This window comes from Spermophilus citellus (genome assembly GCF_964194105.1).
Source record: "Spermophilus citellus genome assembly, chromosome: 9".
Lineage (NCBI taxonomy): Eukaryota > Metazoa > Chordata > Mammalia > Rodentia > Sciuridae > Spermophilus > Spermophilus citellus.
This window is the reverse complement of record NC_138191.1, coordinates 57196979-57218565: the sequence shown is the minus strand read 5'-3', so window position 1 is coordinate 57218565 and position 21587 is coordinate 57196979. Positions and strand designations below refer to the sequence as shown.

General features: G+C 41.5%; 1 protein-coding gene across 1 annotated transcript in view; it reads right to left on the bottom strand.

Annotated features, from left to right (window-relative positions):
- LOC308655502 (retinal-specific phospholipid-transporting ATPase ABCA4-like) overlaps nucleotides 1-21587 on the bottom strand; it is a gene marked incomplete at its 3' end in the record, with an annotated part of 145857 nt that overhangs the window by 43951 nt on the left and 80319 nt on the right. Inside the window, 6 exon segments of the mRNA XM_081305596.1 lie at nucleotides 964-1012; nucleotides 1377-1582; nucleotides 15766-15850; nucleotides 18112-18320; nucleotides 18851-18990; nucleotides 19935-20066. Coding sequence (XP_081161722.1) covers nucleotides 964-1012; nucleotides 1377-1582; nucleotides 15766-15850; nucleotides 18112-18320; nucleotides 18851-18990; nucleotides 19935-20066 — 821 coding nt within the window.

Below are 21587 nucleotides of genomic sequence, written 5' to 3'. Positions count from 1 at the left end.
CTATTGGTAGTTCAAGGCAAAACTAATAAAAACTTGGAATCACTAAGAAGCAAGATGAAAATCCCATTAACATACAAGCTGGTACCAGAACTCCTACAGGGTGAAAACTCTGCGTGGGAAAACGCCATGATGTGCCACTCTGGGTAGGAGGAGATAAGCAGTGGCACAGGTAGTCTCAGGAGCCCAAGGCAGCAAAGGAGAATTGCTTCCCATATTTGCCTGTGAACAGGAGAGGGGGCCTAGCAAGAGAGCTCTAAAAGCCCAGGTGGATGCTTCTTGTTCTATCACAGGTGGCTTGTGTTGGGGCAGATGAGTCACCTCCCCTGCACTTCCATCTCCCCATCTTCCTCCTCTGCAGGGGAGCCTACTCCACCCACGATGCCTCTTGTGATCTCGGGGTTTGGTTAAAAATCATGGAAGGATTCCAGCCTTACAATGTGGAAGGGTATCCCAGAATTCACAAGAATTCTGATCCCCACATTTTCAAAGTCCATATGCCACCAACTGAGGGCTTGCAGTGATTTTGTCTTTATCTCTCAGGAACCAGAGGAATCTAGCTGGCATCTGGGTTGTATTAACAGTCACCACTATCTCAAAGGACTTTGCTAGCTGTCACTCATGCAACAGGAATGGATGAGAGACCTGGTGGAGATGAGAGACGAGACTGGCCACATAGCAGAACAAGAGGCTGAGGATTTAGGATAAGTTTGGAGAGAAAGTTACCAATCTGACCTCCATGAGAACCCCGATTCATCTGAAATGTTCCTACCCAGGCCTAATTCAGTCCCTCATTCCTTTGTTATCCCAAGGCACCAAGAATACAAAATGCCTGTTATTTGGGGGTCAAACACTATGGAGGAGGATTTGTGTGTGTGGCTGTTTTGTGACTTTTCCTTTAGACTTTCAAGACAGACTCTGGGACTGAGAGAAGCAGGTAGCAAGCCACATACCCCAATACCATACCAGCAAACAGAGGTCCTGAATCAGAATTTTCTGTGACCTTCAAACACATCTGTCAAGGAATAAAAGAGAGAGAACTTGGTTTAAGTATTTCCACTCTCAGAAATCTAACCAGGGTCCATTTTGTAGGGTATTGCTTCATCATGGGAAGAAAATGTGTTATGGTCTTGATATAAGAACATACTCTCCTATAAATGCCAAAATGCAATCATACAGTGACCACAACTATGTAAAATATGTATGCATGAGGTCAGAAGCAGAGCAGGAGGAAGTAAGCCCAAAATGAGGATAATTGCCATGCTTGGGTGGGGAATTATGCCTTTTTGCTTCTATAAAACTTCACTATAGTGTTAGACTTTCACAGGGAACTGCCTCCTCTGGTACCTGACAGAAGCCAACTGGAATATCTGTGTTACCTCTTCCAGGGGAGTGTCAGAAATGCCGAAACTGCTGAGCCCCAGGCCAGCCAGTGTCTCCTCCAGCTCCCTGAAAAGGCTGGCGTATGCTCTCTGCTTGAAATTCTTATTTGGAAGTAGGAAGATGAGTTCTTGACCAAGGCATTCCACCAGCTTTGCCTCTGGAACATGGTGGCAAACCACATCCATCAGCTCGTTCACATCCCCTAGCACAAGAAAAAAGATTGAGGTCAACTCTATTCTCCAGAACCCAGAAGACTGTGAGATTGTGAGGTATTCCATTTTCTTCCACCTCCTATTTGAGGAAGGGGCATTTGGTGACTCAGTAGTGACTCTTTCAGAGGACTGATACTCATCAAGTCTGTTTTGAGCTAGTTGGCCTTCAGTGACCTCTGAGAGGAGAAAAGAGCTGGAAGTGAGCATGCTCCCCACTGACTAGCCATGCAGCCTCTGGGAGGTCATGCAATGTCCCTGTGCCAGTTCCTCCTTTGTTCTATCAAATGTTCTGTCACCTCAAGCTGTGTTATATTGGAGAGGTCCTATCCTAATTTTATCATCTGTGAAAAGGGAGAAATAACAGTATCCACTTTGTTGTGAGGACTGGGTGAGATAATACATATAAAAGTTCTTGGAGTGGCATCCCCACCACCACTCCACCAGGTGACTGTTAGCTGCTATAGCGATCAGGACATCATCTCAGGGAAGAAAGCTCTTTGCTCATTCCATTTCACTGAAAATGTAAGAGTTAAGTCAGAGTTGCTTCCATTTTCCTGGTAGGACACAAGCTAGCTATAGGGGACTTATCCAAGATGCATGCCTAGAACAGGTGACCAAGATGAGTGAGAAGTCCCCTTCCTAAATGACACCCCCCTGCCTGACCTAACTCCTTGGAGGGCTGCATCATTTCCCTTGGGACTGCACATGCCTCTTCAAACAAAACAAAACTTAACACCCAGCTCTCAGGAATTTCAGGAAGCTGAGAAGCCATGGAAAGAGGCTGGGGTGGAGTGGGATGTGCAATGTGTAGCAGGGACTGTGGGAAAATGTCATTGAGAATTTACTTGATGCCTTTGTACAGTTGTAATTGATTTTTTTGCACAAACATATGTTACTTTAAAATTAAAAACTAAATTTAAGTAACTTCAAAGCATGCACCTTCAGAGACAGTTCCCCAGAACACTGATAGGCAGGTCAAAGGAAAAGGGATTCTGGCAACTCAGAACGTGACTCTTTAGAAAGCAGTTTTCTTAGAGATTCAGGGTCACTAGAGGATTCTTTTCTTTGTTTTAAAGAGACCAATATGAGGAATTTCATGGCTTTCAACCAAAATGTTCCTGCCTAGCTGGATTGGAAGGCTCGTTTTACGTCAAACTTGCAAATCAGACTTGGTCATCTTTGGTTCTGGGGTGATTTCAGATAGAGGCTGGGAAGTTCTTTACAGGAGGAAGCTGCTCTGCCCTAGTGGCTCTGTGGGGTCACGTTCATTGTTCTCTAAGGAAGGAAATGGAACCTGAAGTCACTGGATTCCCAGGAACCATGTCTTAGATGTGTGCCAGCCTTTCAGAGGGAGCCCTGCCAGCCAGCAGTGCTCTCAGCTCTGGCAGGGAGGTCCATGAGTGTGTGTGTGTGTGTGTGTGTGTGTGTGTGTGTGTGTGTGTGTAACAGAGAGAGATGTGTGGGTGTGGGGATGGGAAGCCATCCAAGAGCTAGCTGGGGATTAAAAGGATCTCCCTTTCCTTATTTTGGGGACAACTTCTTACACACTTCCCGCTATTCGCTGCATCTCTATCCTAGTCAAAGAAAGCCTTGACTGGGAAATAAAGTAACAATTGAACATATCATCCCAGACAAACAGGCCGTGTCCAACTTGATTTTGGTGGGCCACACTAACTAAGAATGTTAGTATTAATTTTTTTTAAAAATCAAATTCTTCACCAGGATTCCGACAAGGAAGCTTCAGAAAGGTGGGAGACCCACAGCAAGGCAGGGGAGGCATAGGCACAGTGATGTCACCCTGAACAGATGTTTTCTGTTCATCCCAGGCTCTTTCAGTGCAAAGGGTGGGGAGTGAATAACAGCGATAGAACTCCCGGTATTTCCCCTCAAGTTATAAGCATAGTATATAAGTATTTTTTATTAAATATTTTAATATTTATTGTCAGGCTTTTATAAAAAAAAGTTTGTTGATCCTGATTTAGATGATACAGATGTCTTCTTTATTTTCTTTTTCATGTGAGTGATGCTCAGCACAGAACCCAGAGTTTCATGCATGCTAGTTAAGTGCTCCATCACTTAGCTACATCTCCTGATCTTTCATTTTTGTATTTGAGACTTTACCACAAATTCTGAGGATAAATCATGTTTAATTATTATCATTAGGTAAAATATAAAACCTATGTTATCAGCCCTCTACCTCCCAGCATGCATTCTAAAATTGTTCCAAATTAGCTCTATTTAATTCTATTTCAACACTCTTTAACATTGCTCTGTTTTTCTAATCACAATTGTTAGAAATTGTTATTTTTTATCTACCCCCATGTTACCATATTCTTAATCATTACTTTTGCATATATTTCATTTTGGAGTTGATTTTCTTCTTTTCTTAGGCATATCAGTAGCTTTACTGTTAATGATAAATTTTCAGTTTTGTTTGCTTGAATATATTTTTATTTTTCCCTAGTTTTTCTTTAGCCATTTGAAGATAGTTATCTTCCTGTTTGAGGTGAGTTTTGATTGAGAGGTCAACCGTTAGTCCAAAAATCATCCCTAATTCTTTAGAATATTTATTAAACAAATGTTGTAACTTCCTTTGATGCTCATGAACTTCAGGGTTTTTTAAATATTGATTCTTACTTTACCTGTCTCAATCCTTCCTTCTGGATAATTTTTTTTTATTGATTGTTCAAAACATTACAGAACTCATGATATATCATCTTTCATACATTAGACTCAATTGGGTTTTGAACTCCCATTTTTACCCCAAATACAGATTGCAGAATCACAACTGTTACATACTCACATTATTACATAATGGCATATTAGTGACTGTTGTATTCTGCTACCTTTCCTATCCCCTACTATCCCCCCTGCCCTCCCCTCCCCTCCCATCTTCCCTCTCTACCTCCGCTGCTGTTGTTCAATTCTCTCCCCTTTTCCCCCCTCCCCCTTGCCCCTCATAACCTCTTATAATTTTGTGTATCATTGAAGGTCTCCTACCATTTCCATATGCTTTCCCTTCTCTCTCCATTTCTCTCCCCCCATTCGTCTTTGTTTACTGTTAGTCTTTTCCTCATGCTCTTCCTTCCTGTTCTGTTCTTAGTTGCTCTCTTTATATCAAAGAAGGCATTTGGCATTTGTTTTTTAGGGCTTGGCTAGCTTCACTTAGCATAATCTGCTCTAATGCCATCCATTTCCCTGCAAATTCTATGATTTTGTCATTTCTTACTGCTGCATAATACTCCATTGTGTATAGATGCCACATTTTTTTATCCATTCATCTATTGAAGGGCATCTAGGTTGGTTCCACAGTCTAGCTATTGTGAATTGTGTCGCTATAATCATTGATGTGGCCGTATCCCTATAGTGCGCTCTTTTAAGGTCCTCAGGGAATAGTCCGAGAAGGGCGATAGCGGGGTCGAATGGTGGATCCATTCCCAGCTTTCCAAGAAATCTCCATACTGCTTTCCAAATTGGCCTCACCATTTTGCAGTCCCACCAGCAGTGTACAAGTGTACCCTTTTCCCCACATCCCCACCAACACTTATTGTTGTTTGACTTCATAATGGCTGCCAATCTTACTGAAGTGAGATGGTATCTTAGGGTGGTTTTGATTTGCATTTCTCTGATTGCTAGAGATGGTGAGCATTTTTTCATGTACTTGTTGATTGATTGTATGTCCTCCTCTGAGAATTGTCTGTTCAGGTCCTTGGCCCATTTGTTGATTGGGTTATTTGCTATCTTATTGTTTAATTTTTTGAGTTCTTTGTACATTCTGGATATTAGGGCTCTATCTGAGGTGTGAGGGGTAAAAATTTGTTCCCTCTATTTACCTCTCTTATTGTTTCCCTTGCTGAGAAAAAACTTTTTAGTTTAAGTAAGTCCCATTTGTTTATTCTTGTTATTAACTCTTGGGCTATGGGCGTCCTATTAAGGAATTTGGAGCCCAACCCCACTATATGTAGATTGGAGCCAACTTTTTCTTCTGTCAGACGCAGCGTCTCTGATTTGATATCTAGCTCCTTGATCCATTTTGAGTTAACCTTTGTGGATGGCGAGAGAAAGGGATTCAATTTCATTTTGTTGCATATGGATTTCCAATTTTCCCAGCACCATTTGTTGAAGATGCTATCCTTCCTCCATTGCATGTTTTAGCCCCTTTATCAAATATAAGATAGTTGTAACTTTGTGGATTAGTCTCTGTGTCTTCTATTCTGTACCATTGGTCCACCTGCCTATTTTGGTACCAGTACCATGCTGTTTTTGTTACTATTGCTTTGTAGTACAGTTTGAACTCTGGTATCGCTATACCTCCAGATTCACATTTCCTTCTTAGAATTGCTTTTGCTATTCTGGGTCTTTTGTTTTACCATATGAATTTCATGATTGCTTTATCTATTTCTACAAGAAATGCCATTGGGATTTTGATTGGCATCGCATTAAACCTGTAGAGAACTTTGGGTAATATCGCCATTTTGATGATGTTAGTTCTGCCTATCCATGAACAGGGTACATTTTTCCATCTTCTGAGATCTTCTTCTATCTCTCTCTTTAGGGTTCTGTAGTTTTCATTGTATAAATCTTTCACCTCTTTTGTTAGGTTGATTCCCAATATCTTATTTTCTTTGAGGATATTCTGAATGGAGTGGTTTTCCTTATTTCCATTTCAGAGGTTTTGTTGCTGATATACAGGAATGCCTTTGATTTATGCGTATTGATTTTATAACCTGCCACTTTGCTGAATTCATTTATTAACTCTAGCAGCTTCTTTGTAGACCCTTTTGGGTCTGTTAAGTATATTATCATGTCATCCGCAAATAGCGATAATTTAATTTCTTCTTTTCCTATTTTTATGCCTTTAATTTCTTTTGTCTGTCTAATTGCTCTGTCTAGTACTTCGAGAACTAAATTGAATACAAGTGGTGATAGAGGGCATCCCTGTCTTGTTCTAGATTTTAGAGGGAATGCCTTCAATTTTTCTCCATTCAGAATGATGCTAGCCTGAGGTTTAGCATATATAGCTTTTACAATGTTGAGGTAAGTTCTTTTATCCCTAGTTTTTCTAGTGTTTTGAACATAAAGGGATGCTGTACTTTGTCAAATGCTTTTTCTGCATCTATCGAGATGATCATATGGTTCTTGTCTTTAAGTCTATTGATGTGATGAATAGCATTTATTGATTTGCGTATATTGAACCAGCCTTGCATCCCAGGGATGAATCCTACTTGATCATGGTGCACAAGTTGTTTGATATGTTTTTGTATTCGATTCGCCAGAATTTTATTGAGAATTTTTGCATCCAAGTTCATTAGAGATATTGGTCTGTAGTTTTCTTTCTTTGAAGTGTCTTTGTCTGGTTTTGGGATCAGAGTGATGTTGGCCTCATAGAATGAATTTGGAAGAGCTCCTTCTTTTTCTATTTCTTGAAATAGCTTGAAAAGTATTGGTATTAATTCTTCTTTGAAGGTTTTGTAGAACTCCGCTGTATACCCATCCGGTCCAGGGCTTTTCTTGGTTGGTAGTCTTTTGATAGCTTCTTCAATTTCTTCCTTTGTTATTGGTCTGTTTAAATTGTGTGTGTCTTCCTTTCTCAATCTGGGCAAATCATATGCCTTAAGAAATTTATCGATATCTTCACTATCTTCTATTTTATTGGAATATAGGGTTTCAAAATACTTTCTAATTATCTTCTGTATTTCTGTAGTATCTGTTGTGATATTGCCTTTTTCATCCTGTATGTTGGTAATTTGAGTTCTCTCTCTTCTTCTCTTCGTTAGCATGGCTAAGGGCCTGTCTATCTTATTTATTTTTTCAAAGGACCAACTTTTAGTTTTGTTAATTTTTTCAATGTTTTTTTTTTGTTTCAATTTCGTTGATTTCTGCTCTAAATTTAATTATTTCTTGTCTTCTACTACATTTGCTATTGTTTTGCTCTTCCTTTTCTAGGTTTTTGAGGTGTAGTGTGAGTTCATTTATTTGTTGGTTTTTTCTTTTTTTGAGGAAAGAACTCCAAGAAATGAATTTCCCTCATAAAACTGCTTTCATTGTGTCCCATAGATTCCGGTATGTTGTGTCTGTATTATCATTTGTCTCTAAGAATTTTTTCATCTCCTCCTTTATGTCTTCTGTAACCCATTGATCATTCAGTAACATATTGTTCATTTTCCATGTGATGTAGGATTTTTCCTTCCTTCTTTTATCATTGATTTCCAATTTCATTCCACTGTGATCAAATATGGTGCATGGTATTATCTCCACGCCTTTATACTTACTAAGAGTACCCTTGTGGCATAATATATGGTCTATCTTTGAGTAGGATCCATGTGCTGCTGAGAAGAACGTGTATCCACTTGATGATGGTTGATAATATTGTATATATGTCGGTTAAGTCTAGGTTATTGATTGTGCTATTGAGTTCTATAGTTTCTTTATTCAGTTTTTGTCTAGAGGATCTGTCTAATGGTGAGAGCGGTGTGTTGAAGTCACCCATAATTATTGTGTTGTGGTCTATTTGACTCGTGAACTTGAGGAGAGTTTGTTTTATGAACGTTGCAGCTCCATTGTTTGGTGCATACAAATCGATAATTGTTATGTCTTGTTGGTGGATGGTTCCTTTTAACAGGATATAGTGTCCTTCTTTATCCTTCTTGATTAACTTAGGTTTAAAGTTGATTTTATTCGATATGAGTATGGCCACTCCTGCTTGCTTCCGAGGGCCATGTGAGTGGTATGATTTTTCCCAACCTTTTACCTTCAGCCTGTGTATGTCTTTTCCTATCATATGAGTCTCTTGAAGGCAGCATATTGTTGGATTTGTTTTTTTGATCCAGGTTACTAGCCTATGTCTCTTGATTGGTGAGTTTAGGCCATTAACATTTAAGGTTACAATTGAGATATGATTTGTACTTCCAGTCATGCTTCTTTATTTATTTATTTTAGTTTGGCTGGTTTTACTTTTTGGTTATTTTCCTCCCCCTTTACTGAGATATCTCCTGCTGTTAGTTTTGGGCACTATTTTTCAATTCCTCTTCTTGTAGTATTTTGCTCAAAATGCTTTGCAGTGCTAGTTTTCTTGCTGCGAATTCTTTTAGCTTTTGTTTATCGTGAAAGATTTTAATTTCATTGTCAAATCTGAAGCTTAATTTTGCTGGATACAGTATTCTTGGTTGGAATCCATTATTTTTCAGCATTTGAAATACATTGTTCCTGGATCTTCTCGCTTTCAAAGTCTGTGATGAGAAATCAGTCGTTAACCTAATTGGTTTACCCCTGAATGTAATCTGCCTCCTTTCTCTTGTAGCTTTTAATAATCTCTCCTTGTTCTGTTCGTTGGCTATCTTCATAATTATATGTCTTGGAGTTGGTCTATTATGGTTTTGAATGTTTGGGGTCCTGTAGGCTTCCAGGATTTGGCAATCCATTTCATCTTTCATCTCTGGGAAGTTTTCTAGAATTATTTCATTTAATATGCTGTCCATTCCTATGGTTTGAGTCTCTGTGCCTTCTTCTATCCCGATGACCCTCAAGTTTGTTTTTTTATGACATCCCATATCTCTTGAATCGATTGCTCGTGGGATTTAAGCATCTTTTCTGTGTTGACTATATTCTTTTCAAGTTGATAAACCTTGTCTTCATTATCTGATGTTCTGACTTCTTGATCAAGTCTGTTTGTAATATTCTCTTTTGAGTTTTTAATTTGGTTTATATTTTCCTGCAATTCTAGGATTATTGTTTGATTTTTTTAAAGATCTCTATCTCCTGGTAGAGCTTGTTCTTTGCCATTTGAATTTGTTTGTTTAATTCATTTTCAAAATATACTTTTATTGCTTGGACTTGCTGTCTCATGTCTTCCCTAATATTCTTTTCCATTTGAGTTAGGTATGCCTTGAGTTTTTTCCCTATCCCTGCTTCTGATGTTTCTATGTCCTCCTGTAGAATTAAGTTGTCCTGTATTGTTTGTACTCCTTTTTTCCCTTGTTTTCACATGTTGTCCACGTTACTTTCTAGCTCTATTTGATTGCCGTGTTTCTGCTCTCTTCTATAGATTTGTTTTGGTCCTGTATTACTCTGTTGTTTCTTCTTTGTGTTATTAAACTGTGTCTGCTAAGGTGGATTCTGCTGGGAAGGAATTCCGACGGCCGAGCTCCAGTGACGTCACTATTCTGCTATGACGGGCCCCAGGCTCCTTGCTGGGGTGTCCTAATGGGGCTGTGTGACTGGACTGTCTCTGTTTGGTTTCAGCTCCCCGTCGAGGCAGGCGGGCAGTCTCCAGCTGCCCAGTATCTCAGGCAGCGGGCGGGTGATCGGTCGCGGCGGGGGAGTGGACTCCAGCCGCCCAGTCGCACGGGCAGCGGGCCGGCTGTCGCCGGTGGGCGGGTGATCTCTAGGCACCCAGTCCAGCGGTCGGTAGCCGGCGGGCGGGCGTTCTCCTACCTCCCAGTTACGTGGGCAGTGGGCGAACTGTCGCCGGCGGGCCTGCAGTTTCCAGTCGCCCAGTCGCGAGGGCCTGGCCTCTAGTCCCCTAGTTTCTCCTGCTAGTCTTGGTTTCTCCTGCTAGACCAGATTTCCCCTGAGTGATGGCTCTTGGCAGTTCAAACTGTACTCTGGACCTGCTGTTTGTTGGGTGTGGAGGGTGTCTATTGGGGACCCCGGCACTCTATTGTTTTGTTTCCGTTGTGGGGGATAGAACTGTACTGCTTCCTTCCCCCTCTGTAATCCTGCACTCAGCCCGGGGGTCAGTGCGGGCTCATCCGGCAGGATTCCACAGAATTGCAGCCACTTTTCTCCCTGCTTGCTAATTAATCACTTCTCTGTGGCACCCTGCCTTCTGAAGTCGTGGGGAAGGCTGGGCGAATCAGTCAGTCCGGATCCCCGGGGTCACACAATTGGCTATTGGGATCCCTGGCACTCTCTCGTTTCGATTTTTTCTGCTTGCCCCTCCCCCAGCGCTGGCTAGACAGGTTTCGTTTTGGCTGCTGATGGGAGGGGGAGTTGAAGGTCAAGTGTCTCTAGTTTTCCCCTAGTCTTTTTTTTTTTTTTTAAAGAGAGAGTGAGAGAGAAGAGAGAGAGAGAGAATTTTTTTTAATATTTATTTTTTAGTTCTCGGTGGACACAACATCTTTGTTGGTATGTGGTGCTGAGGATCGAACCCGGGCCGCACGCATGCCAGGCGAGTGCACTACCGCTTGAGCCACATCCCCAGCCCTCCCCTAGTCTTTATGCAGGGTCACTCTGATACTCCCTCCCCAGGAAAGCCTAGGAGAGGTTTTATGCGGATTCCCCGATGTATGGAGGATGGGCTGAGTGACACAGACCTGTTTTATTGTTGCAGTCTGTTGGAGAGTGGAGGTGGATACTTCAGCTCTCCAAGATGGTGGCCGCTGATTGCCTTGGTGGAGTTTCCGTTGTGGGGGACGGGACTGTATCGCTTCCTTCCTCGTCTGAAATCCCGTACTCAGCCCCGGGGTCAGTGCAGGCTTGGCCGGCGGGGTTCCACCGAATGGCAGCCACTTTCCTCCCTGCTTGCTAATTTATCAGTATATAAGTATTGTCTGGCTTTCAAAGCCTCTCCTAGCAAGTACAAAAAAAAAAAAAAAATAGAGATACTACTGCATTCTATCAAATCATAATGGAATGAAATTATAAATCAATGATAAAATAAATAATAGAAGCTACTCCAACACCTGGAGACTAAATAACATGCTATTGAATAAACAATGGATAGCAGAAGATGTCAGAGTTGATATTAAAAAATTCTTAGAGGTAAATGAGAACATAGACAAAACATATCAAAATCTCTGGGACACTATGAAAGCAGTACTAAGAGGAAAGTTCCTTGCATGGAGTTCACTCCTTAAAAGAAGAAAAAGTCAACAAATAAATGATCTAACATTATACCTTAAAGCCCTAGAAAAGGAAGAACAAATCAACACCAAAAGTAATAGAAGAGAAGAAATAATTAAAATCAGAGCTGAAATCAATGACATTGAAACAAAAGAAACAATTTAAAAAATTGACAAAACAAAAAGTTGGTCCTTCAAAAAAATTAAGAAAATCAATGAAGAGAAGGAGAGAATTTACTAAAATTCATGATGAAAAAGGAAATATCACAATGGACATGATTGAAATACAGAGGCTAATTAGAAACTTTTTTGAAAATCTATACTCCAATAAATAGAAAATCTTGAAGACATCAATAGATTTCTAGAGTCATATGATCTACTCAAACTGAATCAGGAGGATATACACAATTTATTTTTTATTTATGTTTTAAAATTATTTTTAGCTGGAGTTGGACACAATATTTTTATCTATTTATCTATTTTTATGTGGTGCTGAAGATTGAACCTAGGGCCTCACACATGCTAGGCAAGTACTGCTGAGCCACAATCCCAGCCACAATCCCAGCCCCAATATACACAATTTAAACAGAGTAATTTCAAGCAATGAAATAGAAGATGCCATCAAAAGTCTATCAACAAAGAAAAGCCCAGGACCAGATTAACAGCTGAGTTCTCAAGAGCTTCAAAGAGAACCAATACCAATACTCCCCAAATTATTCCATGAAATAGAAAAAGAGAGAACCCTTCCAAACTCATTCTATGAGGCCAGTTAACCCTGATTCCAAAACCAGGTAAAGACACATCAAAGAAAGAAAACTTCAGATCAATATCTCTAATGAACATAGATGCAAAAATTCTCAATCAAATTCTGGCAATTCAAATACAAAAACATTAAAAAGAGAATGCAGCACAATCAAGTGGGGTTCATCCCAGTGATGCAAGGTTGATTCAACATACGAAAATCAATAAATGTAATTCATCACATTAGTAGACTTAAAGATAAGACTCACATGATCATCTCAATAGATGCAGAAAAAGCATTTGACAAAATCCAGCACCCCTTCATGTTCAAAATACTAGAAAACTGGGAATAATAGAAACATACCTCAACATTGTAAAAGCTATCTATGCTAAGCCCAATGTCAACATCATTCTAAATGGAGAAAAATTGAAAGCATTCCCCCTAAAAAATGGAACAAGATAGGAATGCTCTCTTTCACCACTTCTATTCAACACAGTCCTGGAAACTCTAGCCAGCGCAATTAGACAAACAAAAGAAATTAAAAGGCTACAGATAGAAAAAGAAGAACTCAAACTATCAGTATTTGCTGACGACATGATTCTATGTGTAGAGGATTAAAAAAATTCCACCAGAAAAGTTTTAGAACTAATAATTGAATTCAGCAGAGTAACAGGATATAAAATCAACACCCATAAATCAAAGGCATTTCTATACATCAATAAAACCTTCTGAAAGAGAAATTAGGAAATCTACCCCAATTACAATAGCAAAAAAAAAAAAAGTTAAATACTTGGAAACCAATCTCACAAAACAGGTGAATAACCTCTACAATGAAAACTACAGAACACTAAAGAAAGAAATTGAAGAGGACCTTAGAAGATGGAAAGATCTCTCTTGCTCTTTGATAGGCAGAATTCATATTGTCAAAATGACCATATTACCAAAAGGGTTATTCAGATTTAATGCAATTCCAATAAAAATTCCAATGTCATTCCTCATGGAAAAAGAAAAAGCAATTGTGAAATTCATCTGAAAAAGTAAGAGACCCAGAATAGCCAAAGCAATTTCTGAGCAAGAAGAGTGAAGTAGGACGCATTAAAATACCAGACCTTAACAAACCTTACCAGAGCTATGGTTACAAGAAAAAAAAGCATGTTATTGGCACCAAAACAGACATGTAGATGAATGGTACAGAATAGAGGACACAGAGATAAACCCAAAGAAATACAGTTATCTCATACTAGGCAAAGGTGCCAAAAGCATACATTGGAGAAAAGATAGCCTCTTCAACAAATGGTGCTGGGAAAACTGGAAATCCGTATGCAGCAAAATGAAATTAAACCCCTATCTCTCACCAGGCACAAAACTCAACTCAAAGTAGATCAAAGATCTAGGAATTAGGCAAAAGACTCTGCACCTAATAGAAAAAAAGCATACCCAAATGTACATCATGCCAGCTTAGGACCTGATTTCCTTAACAAGACTCCTAAAGTGTAAGAAGTAAAATCAAGAATCAATAAATGGGATAGATTCAAACTAAAAAGCTTCTTCTCAGCAAAAGAAACAATTAATGCAGTAAAGAGAAATCCTACAGACTGGGAGCAAATTTTTACCACATGTGTATCAGATAGAGAATTAATCTCTAGGATATATGAAGAATTCAAGAAACTTAACACCAAAACCACAAATAACCCAATCAATAAGTGGGCTAAGGAAGTGAGCAAATACTTCACAGAAGAAGATATACAATTGATCAACAAATTTATGAAAATCGTTCAACCTCTCTAGCAATTAGAGAAATGCAAATCAAAACTACTCTAAGATTTCATCTCTCTCCAGTCAGATGACAATTATCAAAAAAATCCAGCAACAATAAGTGCTGGTGAGCATGTGGGGGGAAAGGTACGATAGTTCGTTGCTAGTGAGATTGCAAAATGGTATAACCACTTTGGAAAGTAGTATGGAAATACCTTAGAAAACTTGGAATGGAACCACCATTTGACCCAGTTATCCCACTCCTCGGTTTATAACCAAAAGGACTTAAGTCATCACACTACAGAGAAGCAGCCATCTCAATGTTTATAGCAGCTCAATTCACAATAAGCTGGAAACAGCCTAGATGTCCTTCGATAGATAAATGAATAAAGGAAACTATGATATATATACACAATGAAATATTACTCAGCCATAAAGAAGAATGAAATTATGGCATTTGGGTAACTGGATGTAATTAGAGAATATCTTGCTAAGTGAAATAAGCCAATCCCCAAAAACCAAAGGCCAAATGTTTTATCTGATAAGTGGATGCTGGAATAATGGGCAAGGGGCATGGGAAGAAGGAAGGAACTTTGGATTAAGCAGATGGGAGGGAGGGGATGGAGGAGAGGGGAGGGAGAGTATGTGTCGGGGCAGATGGCCGAGTGAAATGGACATTATTACCCCTATGTTGGGTATGAATGCACAAACGGTGTCACTCTACATCATGTACAACCAGAGAAATGAAAAGTTATGTTTCATTTGTGTAAAAAAAAAATTAAAAAATTATTTAAAAATATATTGTCTGGCTTTCTTTTTTAAAAAAATAATTTTTTAGTTGTAGATGAAAACAATAGCTTTATTTTATTTATTTATTTTTATGTAGTGCTGAGGATCAAACCCAGTGCCTCACATGTGCTAGGCAAGTGCTCTACCACTGAGCTACAACCCCAGCCTTTATCTGGTTTCTTGTTTCACCAGATTTTACTTAGTAAATTCTGTAAGTTTAGAAAAAAAAAACCTAAAAATATGATAAATAGGGTAAGTCATTAACCTGGGACAGTACATTAAGTTTAATTTTGCTTCTACTTAGGATGTTAGGGTATGTGATATTCATTTGCAGAGACTTCCCAAGGAAGGCATGGGAGGTGAGCATCAGTGAAGAATGGAAACAGTGTCCCAAGTTCTCCGGATCCTGGAGCTCAGATCCTAGAGGTGAGGGATTGTGTATACAGCGATGGCCTCCACTGAATCTCTGGGGGTGAGGGAGAGTCCCTGAGAGCTTCAATGCACCCTCATTAAGGGGAGAATCTCTAGAAAATTGGGAAGCTAAGGGGAGAGTCAGAGTATAACAGGAGTGTGGGGCATCATGCAGACCATCCACACAGGCCATCTCTTAGTGAAAGTTCACTGTAAGAGCTGTGCATCAGTGTGGTTCCACCAGAGGGCGCTGGATGCACCTTTACAAGAGGATCTCTCCAGACAGGAAGGAATATTCCCTGGAGCCAGGGTAGGAGGACCCCAGGAATGGAGGCTGCATATGGGAAAGGAGACAGAGTGAACACATGGAATTCCTCATTAAAGGGAGAGGGTTCTTTAGGTGCATGACTTTTAAATGCCATGGAGAATGGGGAAAGAGAAGAGGAGAAAGAAGCTTAAAAATAAAAAAGATGAGCAATTGCATGACCTTGCCTCCATGCCCCCTCCCAGCCCTCTAGAAGTTCAAATGTTCTCTTTGCTCCCATTCTAGTACAACATGACAAGACACCCCCAGCAACACCAGGTGATGATCACTAGACTAAAATGGAAATACACAGCCTTCCCCAGCCCTTACCATCCAAGACTTGCTCTGGAGTTATCTCATCAATGCGGGTTGGACACCTGACAGAGAAATCCTTAGATGCACAGCTGCAGGTGCCCTACAATGGATGGACAAGAATGACTGACAAGGTACACATCACTTCAACAATAGCATCTCTCTGATGCCAAGAGCTGTCACCACCTGCTTGGTTTGTTTCTCACCACCAACTGCGTTTTTTCCGTCACTGTTTAATCTACTAATTCACTGGAGCATTTTGAGGGTGTAGCCACTTGATTTTACCCTGGAGAGTGTGTGAGTCAGGGAGAAGCAGAACCTCAAAGGATCTCTTTGGCTTATCATTAATCAAGTGATAGCTGTAGGTTTTGCTCACATTCTGTTCCTCCCTCCCCATGGATATGCACTGGTCTGTGGAAATCTACCCAAGATGGGAAATTCACAGCAGCCAGACACTTTAACTACAGGCATAAATAATCCTACAACATAATGCTTGTGACAATTTGAATGTGAGCAATGTTTGTTCTCAAGGAGCCCAGAGCACATTCATAATAACTTATCTCATATATCTCCACTACATCCCTAAGAAACAGAAGCAGAAGCAGAGATCATTAGTTACATTTTTCATGTAGGGAAAAATAACAACAAGGAATTAAGTAATTTGCCCATGATACAGTCTGTACACTTCCCAGCCCATTTCTGGATCAAGGTCTCCTAACATGCTAAGTGGTCTCTGCAGGTTATGCATTTTTTTTCCCTTCACAAATCTATTTATTTATTTATGGTACCAGGGATTGAAGCCAGTAGTGCTCAACCACTGAGCCACATCTGTAGTCCTTTTTTGCTTTTATTTTGAGACAGGGTTTCACTAAGTTGCTCAGGGCCTCATCAAGTTCCTGAGGCTGGCTTTGAACTTGTGATCCTCCTACCTCAGTCTCCTGAGTTGCTGGGATTACAGGCATGTGCCACTGTGCCCAGCTTGCTTCATCATTTTTAGATTACAGTTCCCAAGGAGGCCTTTCACTGATAATCTTTGTGAGGAACACATACAAACACACTTTTCCTAATTGGAGATGATGTCATTAAAATAGTAATAAGAATTTTAGAATGGCTTGGGGAAATACAATGCAAACGGAGGGTAGATCTCAAGTTCACATAGGGTTGAAACACACTGTCTCCCATCCCCAACTTGCCCCTTACAGAGGATCAAACTCAGATCCCTGAGCTACATCCCCAGACCATTTTTGTATTTTATTTAGACAGTGTCTCCCTGAGTTGCTTAGGGCCTCACTAAGTTGTTGAGGCTGGCTTTGAACTCATGATCCTCCTGCCTCAACCTCCTGAGTCACTGGGATTATATGTGTGTGCCACTGTGCCCAGCCACACTGTCATCTTAATGGGCACTCTGGGCCCTTCCTGCTGTCTCTTCTGAATCTGAGCCCTTTGGAAGGGTGCCAGGACAGGGATGAACAGGTCCCATTCTGAGACATGTCCCTCTGCAGCACCCAATACAAAGCACATTGCCCTCACACCTGGTCCCCAGTGGTCACCTGATAGCCAGGGAGCTTGTTTTTGCTTGTACAAGTCTCCTTTTCTAGATGGGAATTTCATTTAGAGCTGCACCCAATGTTCCAGACAGAAGGGCTACAAGTTGAGATAGGTTTCTAGAATATTTTGGGAAGTTGAGTGCGACTAGTGACTGTGGGGAACCACATTGAGTTCCACACCTTCCAGTCCTGATGCACCACGGGGATCTGAAAGATCACTGCAGTCTGGCGCTGTAGTACCATGACTCGTGACTCTGTCTCCACCACCCACCTCAGATAGCAAGTCCAGTCTTCTGAGTAGGCATAACCCTGGGGTTAAGCTACACTCACATATTCTTTTGTAATCCTACCCCTTTGCCCTGTTTGGGATAGAATGTTCCATGGAAACTCCCCTTGTGTGTCCCCTTCTCTTGCTCTGCCTTTGGGTGTGGCCTTCCTAGATGTCAATCTGCTGACAGCAGACATGAAGCTAGACTCAACACCCCCCCCGCCCCCCAAAACCTGACCCCTTGCCTCATTTGAATGGCTTCTGCCCAATAAAAAGGTTCAGCATGTGCTCTTTCTCTCTTTCCACGGACCCCTAAGGTCAGAGGAGCTGTCACAGGACCTAAATAAAAAGGTATCTCTGTCTCTTGTGTGATTATTTCATGCATCCCAGTTCACTTGGAGTGACCCTGAGTGTTTCATCATGGAATGTGACAAGTGACTCCTTTTTTATTTATTAAAAATCTCAGGAAGTTTTAACTCATACTTCAATTCATAGATAAAGCCCACCTGAGTGTGGTTATGGCTGTTAGTATACTCAGCTGCAAGACACCAGGGATGAGAGAGCAGGGTCCACAGGGAAAGCCCCAGTGAGAGCACCAGGCACTGAGCAGTGAGTGTTACCCGAGCGATACTTCAGGAGCAGGTCCCAGATGGAGCGTCTGGAGTAGGGGTCCACCCCAGAGGTGGGCTCATCCAGGATGACCACCTTGGCATCTCCCACAAAGGCAAGTGCAACGGACAGCTTCCTCTGCATGCCACCTGGAGGCCCAGGAGGATGGAGGGTTACAGGGAGGATAAAGAGAAAAAAAAAAAAAAAAGAGAAAAAGCCCCAGAAGAGAAAAGGCCAGGGTTGGTGCCAGCATATGGGGGCACCTTAAATCTGGCAGGGGTTTGATGCTGTCTCCTGAGAGGTCTAGAGAGAGTTCAGAACTCTACTGGAGTTGAGGGGAGGCCTTGTAAATGCAAAAAAGACCCTTACTGCTAAGAACCTGATCATTGGAAGACTTCTCTTCTCACACTTTAGTTCAAACATATAAACATCAGAACAAATAAAGCCCAGGCTGACTGCAAGACAGAATTCCATGTGGCAAATGATCCAAGGGCAGCTACTCTCAGATTCTCAGAGTAGCTTCACAGAGTGTTCCAACTCTTAGGTGCTTTCCTGTTACAAGCACCCCAACCCCACCCCCACCCCAATTCCTCCAGTTTCCCCAATCCTGGCCTCCTAGGTGCACTGAGAAGCAATGGATGTGCCATCCTTGGCCCTGTCACCTTCCAACACCAAGCACCTGAAAGATCCTGTGCTTCTTCATTCCTCTTGTGGTGAAGGCCTGTATCCTCTAACATGGCTTCCATCCCCAGCTGGGCCTCCTCCCAGGACTTGCCTTTCAGCTGGGCATAGAAGAGGATGTGCTCAGCCACTGTGAGGCTACCAGGACAGAACAAGGAAAGCAATGGGCTCAGCAATTGATTTCTAGTAACTTATTTTTTTATAGAAATAATTCAAGATGACCAAAAAAAAATACAACAATCAAGATGCTACAAGTTCATTGAGGTATTGTTCCTGATACAAATGCAAAACACACACCAGATCTGGCCTAAGTATCTATTAGAGAGCTTGGCTTAATAGTGCATTCATTTAATGGCATAGTATGAGTTAATTAATGCAAGTTAATTTTTAAAGGATATTCATATATTAGTTTAAGAAAAAGAAATCACATTTTTTAAAACGTCAGGTTACAAAATTGCATGCATAGTTTTGTTCTTCTTTGTAATTTCAAAGAATGTATGTATGTATATCTATGCATGTGTAAGAGAAAGTTTTGAAAAATTATACACCAAGGTGTTAACAGTGGCTGTCTCTGAGTGCTGAAATTACTGATAATTTTTATTTTCTTCGATTTGTTTAGCTATCTTTTCTTTCTTTGTCCCTCCCTTCCTTTCACATGACTATATATAGATTTTTAGATAAGAAATAAAATATACTTTCATTGCAAAAAATTGGAAAAGAAAAGAAACTGAAAGTCAATCCTTAGTGCCCTGATTTAGGGGAAAAGGAACCAGGTTCTCCTCTCTGTGGTCCCTGATGGGAAATACTTCAGGGCTGAGCAGGGGGCCCAGCCACTGTCATAAAGAAAAGAGTGTCACTCTTCTGAGGGGGGAGACCTCAACTCTGAACACCAAAGGCACAGTCCCATGTTCAGAGGGACAATTCTAAGTGCAAGCCAGACAAGAACCTTGAACAAAGGGGACACCAGCTAAGAGCATCGCCACATGTGCCCAGACCAGGCACCCTGGGCGAGACTCTAGAGAACATATGTGCTGGGGTGGGATGAGGATGGGAGATGGAGGCATCTCATCTATTTTTCTTACTGTTGGAACAGGATGTTGTGCTGTGGACACATACCGAGGCTCTGACGGACTGCATCCAGGCTGGTTTCAATGTCCTTTCCTGCAATGAGCACAGTTTCTGATGTCACCAGCAATAGATCTGTCAAGATGGACCTGCAGAATGCAGGAACAGAGGTAGAAGAGATGGTCATTAGGAACTTGCATTGGGAGAGCAGCCCCCCACCAGTGTGGGTGAGGACTCTCATGGTTACTCCTGCTCATGTCTCTGAATCAAACTCAGGTTCATCATTAGCAGCAGGGCCCAAAGTTTCCCATACAGAGACTAGCACCAGTGTGTACATTAAGGCCCTAATGCAGAGGAACAGAGAACGAAGGCAAATGTGGCCCTCTGCTTCCCCTTATCCCCTGGAGCTCCCCGGCAAGCACTAGTGGACTTCGGGGATTCTCAGCCTCAGAACATTTACTTGCAGGCCTTGAGCTCCCCCACCTCCAATTCAGCCCTCAGTCCCTGGTGCCAGAGGAGCTCACAAAAGGTTTTTGGTGCATGGCTTGATGCTCTGCATTCTCGGTAAGCAGGTGCTGATATTGACAAGCTAAGGTGTCACCATTACAAGACCAGGAAGGCCTTAATGAGGTGAGAAGCTGGCACATCTTGATTCATTGTACCAAAGTCCAATAGCAATGTTGTATGTTTTTTGTAAATAACCGGAAATAATGGCCCCCAAGTGCTGGGGCGGTATGTGCATTAGAGTTAATACATTTGATGCATTTAGCACAGCACCAGCATTAAGTAAAACTCAGAAATATCATTACCATTATTACTAAACACTGTTTCAACCCCAGGGGAAGCTGCATTTCTGCTGCTGATGAAGTAATGTGTTTGCCTGGGAGAAGTTCTGGGGTTCCGCCTGAATGAAATGTCCAGCTCTCTGACCATATTAGTTAATAAGAAAAGAAATCAGATGATTTAGTGCCGCCACACCCAGCTCTGTTCCTGAGTTCTGATAAAATCTCAGGCTATCTGAATTTACACTTAGAAGCTGGAATCTCTGTCCTTCAACCACTAGAGGGAAACAGAACCAAATATAATGGCACCAGCCCCACATTCCATTCACACTGAACAGCCCAAGAGCACATTCCTGTGTAGGGTGTACACTTGCTCTTCCTTCCTGGGCCTCTGCAAGAAGCTAAGGACTTAAACTGCATATCACATGGGCTGTCGTCCTGAGAGGTCTGCATAGGAAAGCTTGGCGTGTTCTCCTCAGCAGATGGCGCTTGGGCCCCTTAGAGAAGTGTGAGGTCCATGCACAGCCCTGTGTCTTGCCTGGATTTGGCCTTCAGTTGCCAGGCTGCTAGCCCAGGTCCATGTAGAGACTGTGTCCTTTGTACTTTCTCTAGAACTGGGACCAGCATTCATTGGGGGCCCCATGCTGATGTTGAAACCTACCTAATAACTGGCAGGAAAAGGAATGATCCTTATAAATACGCCTTGCTCTACAGACCCGGGGCATGCGATGGCGAGGGCCATGACACTCTCACTCTCATGGATGATGATGATGCTGGAGAGACTGGGGAGGGGGAGAGGACTCAAGGCTCTAGAAGCAAGAGGTGGTTTGTGGCAGGAGGGCCTGGCTCATGTCACCATGTAACCATTATACTCAGTGGCTTCAGGAA